This window comes from Hyaena hyaena, unplaced genomic scaffold (genome assembly GCF_003009895.1).
Source record: "Hyaena hyaena isolate Hyena2069 unplaced genomic scaffold, ASM300989v1 scaffold_94, whole genome shotgun sequence".
In the NCBI taxonomy this organism is placed as follows: domain Eukaryota; kingdom Metazoa; phylum Chordata; class Mammalia; order Carnivora; family Hyaenidae; genus Hyaena; species Hyaena hyaena.
The window spans coordinates 1,213,054-1,218,452 of NW_024080726.1; the positions used below are offsets into that span (position 1 = coordinate 1,213,054).

The following is a 5,399-nucleotide window of genomic DNA, read 5'->3' on the forward strand; positions in this document are numbered from 1 at the left end:
AGAGCAAGGGGGTGCCGAGGGCGCAGGGAGGCGCTCAGCTCGCAGGCAAGGAGGCCCCGAGCGCCTGCTCCGGTGCCAGGCAGGCCAGAAATAGGGTCCTCCCGGCGAGGCCCCCTCAAACTACCCCGCACCTGAATCACCTTGTGAAAACGGACTCGAAAGTGCTGATTTTTTAATTTTAGAATTTTTAAAACTTTAAATCTAAGTCAACATATAATGTAAGAATGGTTTCAGGAGTAGAATTCAGCGAGTCATCACTTACATAGACACCCAGGGTTCATCCCAACAAGTGCCCTCCTTCGTGCCCACCCCCACCTACCTCCCCTTCAGCAGCCCTCAGTTTGTTCTCTGCATTTAAGAGTCTCTTATGGTTTGCCTCCCTCTCTGTTTTTATCTTATTTTTGCTTCCCTTCCCCAAAGTACAGATTCTGATGCAACAGGTTCCGGGAGTAGCCAAGATCCCACTGAGCTCCGGGGGGGGGGGGGGGCGGGGCGCTGCAGGCTGCTGGTGCCCCCACTCGTGGTCATAAACTCGCACTTTTTTCTGCGTGAAACAGAAATCAGAAGGCCTTCTTCATCCACCCAGGACGACCGGTAAACTGAGACCCGGGCCACAGAGCTGCTAAACGTGGCCAGGAGCCACAGCAAGGTCCCGAGAGGCAGTAATGCAGTGGGAGCACATAGGTTCTCGGCCACAGTCCTGGGACCCCCCGCTCACGGGGAATGTGTCCATGTGAAGTTCCATCTCATCACAGGACTTGAAAGGGTCTGGGTAAAACCTCCATGACCTGAGGAGTCCTGGCTCATATATTTTTCTATACTAATTTCTTTGCCTAAGCACCACAAATGGATTAAAAACTGAGGGATTTTTACAGATGAGAAATTCACAGCAGCTCGGCCAGTTTCTTGTACCCTGAGTTATTTTGCAGATATTTTTTAAATGTTTATTCAGTTTTGAGAGAGACCACGAGAGCAGGGGAGAGATAGAAAGAGATAGAGAGAGAGAGAATCCCAAGCAGGCTCTGCACGGACAGCAGAGAACCCAGTACAGGGCTTGAACTCACAAACCATGAGATCGTGACCTGAGTGGTCAACAGACTGAGGCACCCAGGCACCCCTATTTTGCAGCCTTTACTCGACAGACTCATTAAACCCTCTGAGCACCTAGCGTGTACACAGAACGACAAAGGACCCAGCCCACACCACCCCAGCAGCGCTGTTAGAGCCCAGCCAGGGGGCAGAACACGCAGCCTACAAATGAAAGCACACTTTCGGGGTGACAGTAAGTGAGCTGGGGAGGGCCGCGTGGGGCGGGGGAGGAAGGCTACGTGTCATCTCAGTACTGGCTGTTTCCAAGGAGGGGGCAACGTGTCTTCAAGGTAAGGGCTGCAGACGAAAACCCTGGCTTTGCTATTTAATTAGCCTCTCTGTGGCCCCAGTTTCCTCATCTGGGAAATGGGGATGAACAATAGCGCCTGCTGCCCGCGTCACGGAGTCGTTGTGAGGACCAAATAACAAACCCGGCACAAGTGGAACGCACAGCGGGCACTCGTGCTCGGAACCACTGTTGACATCTCCTCAGTTCTTGCTCCCATGACAGAGAAGAGCCACACGCCACGTGTGGGAACCCCAACCGGAGCCACGCAGCCTAAGCAAGGGCTCTGCTTGCTCCACCGGCACCTCTTACACACCGGGGTGCCCACCGCTGCACAAGACACCAGGTGACCACCCTTCTCCAGCCCAAAGCCTGTCCGCAGGGAGCTGATAATCTGAGGTCTTCTGCAAGTATGTGTTTCTGAAAAGATGCAGAGTGGGAACTTTGAGTAAAAGGAACCCAGTACTGGGGCTCCTGGCCGGCTCAGCCAGTAGAGCACGGGACTCTTGATCTCAGGGTCCTGAGTTCAAGCCCCACATTGGGCATGGAGCCTACTTAAACATAAACAAATACGTTAACACACACACACACACACACACCAGAAAACAAAAAGGGCAGTACTGAATTATTTTGAAAAACTTGAAAAACAAAGACAGCTCATTCTAAAGGACAGAACAGGACCCAGATAGAAGTTACAAAAGGGGCGCCTGCGTGGCTCAGTCCGTTAAGTGTCCGTCTTCGGCTCAGGTCATGATCTTCGGCTCAGGTCATGATCTCGCAGTTTGTGAGTTCAAGCCCCACGTTGGGCTCTGTGCTGACAGCTCAGAGCCTGGAGCCTGCTTCAGATTTTCTGTCTCCCTCTCTCTCTTTCTCTCTGCCCCATGCCTGCTCACGCTCTCTCTCAAAAACAAATAAAGACGTTAAGAAATTTTTAAAGAAGTTAGAAAACACTTTTGTCTGTATACGGAAGAAACTTGCGAGTGTCCCATAACCAGAATGCTATGAGAGTTCCTCGTTGGTGAGGAGACTGGACTAAATGACCTCTAGGGCCTCTTTATAAATCCACGGTTCAGTAAAGGGAGGAAGTGTCCCGATCTAACCCTTCTGGGACAACTAGGCTCTAAGGTATCGGCTGCGTACGAGCCAGTGCCGACCCTTCCCGCCGCATTCCAGGGGCTGCTGTGTGCGGAAAGGGGTGCCTTCCAAGTTAACTTCGGTGCCGGCTCCAGTTAACTTCGGTAATAACACATCAACACCACACCTTATATTCCAAGCTCTTGGGGAAACTGGTGTAACAAGGAAGACAACACATACTATAAACGTAGGTTGCCCCCAGCCGTGTTCCAAGGACACCTTCACTCCAAAGACACGAGCCTCTTTATGCAGTTCATCATGTGGTAAATGGCTAATAGGTTAAAAATTCAGATGAGCTTCCGGGACACTTGAAGAAGCCAGCCCACAAAACAGGGCCCTCTGCCACTCCTTTCTGCCATCTGCCCCCAAAGATGGCCTCGCACAAGACGATCGGCATCACTTTGGATATTCCAGAGTAAACAAGACCCCATCTCGAATGTGCAGAGGGGAAGAGGAAATAGTCAGCGCTTCCTTACAAAGTCTGACCACTTGCGTGTCGTGAGCCCTGAAAAACGTACTCACCTGCAGTATAAGCAGGTCACACATTAAAAGTGCCAAACAAACCAACAGATGACATGGACATCAAGTCAATTTTACGATCTGGCTAGAAAATTTCACACCAAAACTCACGGCAGCTCCAAGGTGCCAAGCCTGTAGCCAGGGACAGGACGCCTGCGGCGCAGAGTTCACCACTTCCAATCGTGAGTGTCCCGAGTTTCGAGAGCTCCAGAAATCCACAAACATGAGACGCACAGTAACAGTGCCCCCCCTTCCCCTTCCTGTCACATACAACCTCGCTGCAAGGTGCTGGGCGCCCCACTGCACTGAGAACACAAACCTACCGAAGTCACACGGCCACCGGAGTTGCAAAACCAGGATGCAAATCCAAGACTTCTGGAAAGTCCATGGCATCCACTGTCTAACCTCTCGTGACGTGCAGTTCACGACAGCATATCCAGAAGTGAAGCTGCTCACGCACAGACCAGCGCGGGAGTGTGACCTAAGGGTGGATTCCCTTTCCTTTCTCCGATGTGACACACAGTCATTTCCCGAGATGATATGGCTCGTCCTTTGCGGGGCCTGATGCCGAGAAGCTTGGCTTCAGTGCTTTCCTGTGACCACAGCCCACAACCGCCCTCGGGGAGTCAAACTTTGGCGTGTCTCTTGCTCATCATAGTTGGGCACGGGTGGTATAAATTCTATCCAAACACGTGTCCTCGTCTCTCTTGCCCTCTCTTTAGTCAGCACTCCCCAGTGTGACTACTGTCTCTGATCCGTAGAGCCGGGCAGTGAGTTAACCTCTTCAAGCCTCAGTCTGCATGTCAGTAAAATGGGGATAATGAGATCCACACTGATAAGGCTGTGGAAATGCACGGAGGTACTATGGGAAGCCTCCGGGGCAGCTCGGTGCACAGAACTGGGCTCTGCAAACGCTGCCCCCCACTTCCCTCGCTTCCCCCTGGAGGGGAAATGCGCACCCCGGGCCTCCCAGACACCCCCCGAGAGAAGACAGCAGAACCGGGCGCTTGGGAGGACCAGCCCTCACATCTGAACCAGGACACGACACGCTGAAGCATCTGGGAAGAGCCCAGGTTTTCCTCTCCAGGAAAACTTCCGGCCGTAGAACTATAGTTAAATTACAAAATAAGCAAGAGAAAGGCTGCATCAAGTGAGTTCTGGAGAAAATCACCTTTAAAAAGTAACACGGACAATTTCCAAACATCACGTTTACCCGTGGTCACAAGTGACCCAGGTTGAAAGCTTTATTGCTGGTCAAAAGAACTAAAAGAGCTTTATTCATCTTTCAAGGACTGAAAAATTTCAGTCAGCCTGAAAAATTACATAGAATATAGAACTAACATATTTTCTTAAAAAATCGACCACATTTAAACTGCTGACACAATTTTATTAGCAAGAGATAGAATTTCCAATCTTTGCCACTCAAACCATGCCGTTAGCGGGGGCTGGAGAAGGAGTATCCTGCTGGAGAGTCTCTCTGACACCAGCTCCGGCAGCCAGTGATTCTGAGAACGCAGCACGGCAAGCCTCTTAGCCTTTTGTTTAAATCTCTGCTGATCCCCTGGAAAATCCTTCTGTGGCAACGTCGGCTCTTGGCAACCCTCCCCGCTGAAGGCCGCCTGCCTTTGCCCGTGGTGGCTACAGAGTCGAACTGTCCCTTCCTGCTGCTCCGGCCTCTGCTGGCTCCACTGGTTTCTTGTTTTCTCCCTCTAACTTCTTCTTCTTTTTTGCTCTTTGTTCTGAGTTAAACTGAGTGAGCTCTTCGTTTTTCTCTGTGATGTATTTTAGCTGAAAGAAAGAAAGAGAGAGAGAGAGAGAGGAGAGGGAGGGAGGGAAGGTGGGGAAGGAGGGAGGGAGGGAGGGAGGGAGGGAGGAAGGAAGGAAGGAAGGAATACATTTGTATCTGGCTGTGCCATTTTATAAGCCTGCGGGAGGCAGTGGGAATCCACATGCCTCCCTAAGAATTTGGGTGGAAAAGCCTGGGTTACATTCCTTAGAGTGAAACAGAACTTCCCATTTTTTCTGGAAGAAGTAATCAACTACAAAAATCAACTGATTACTGCCTACACGCCTACCAAACAGGTAGGAAGGAGCTCCTTAAATAATCAGAAGGGTTAAAACGTGGAACTTGGGGCGCCTGGGTGGCTCAGTCGGTTGAGTGTCCAACCTTTGACTTCGGCTCAGATCATGATCTCACGGTTGTGGGATCGAGCCCCTCCACTCAGCACAGAGCCTGCTGCCTGCTTCGGATTCTCTCTCTCTCCTTCTGCCCCTCCCCACCCTAAAATAAATGAACAAATATTAAAAAAAAAAAAAAAAAAAACAATAGAGCTTTGCAGCCATCCAGTGCAATTACTGCAACTGGCCAGAA

The 5,399-nt window shown here is 50.9% G+C and overlaps 1 protein-coding gene across 2 annotated transcripts in view; it reads right to left on the reverse strand.

Moving 5' to 3' along the window:
* Nucleotides 1-4,394: 4,394 nt before the first annotated feature.
* CENPS (centromere protein S) overlaps nt 4,395-5,399 on the reverse strand; it is a 10,390-nt gene continuing 9,385 nt past the window's right edge. For both annotated transcript variants that reach the window (XM_039235008.1, XM_039235005.1), the window contains exon 5: nt 4,395-4,816. In XM_039235008.1, the coding sequence (XP_039090939.1) occupies nt 4,667-4,816 (150 nt within the window). In that variant the 3' untranslated portion in view covers nt 4,395-4,666. The remainder of the gene's footprint in view (nt 4,817-5,399) is intronic.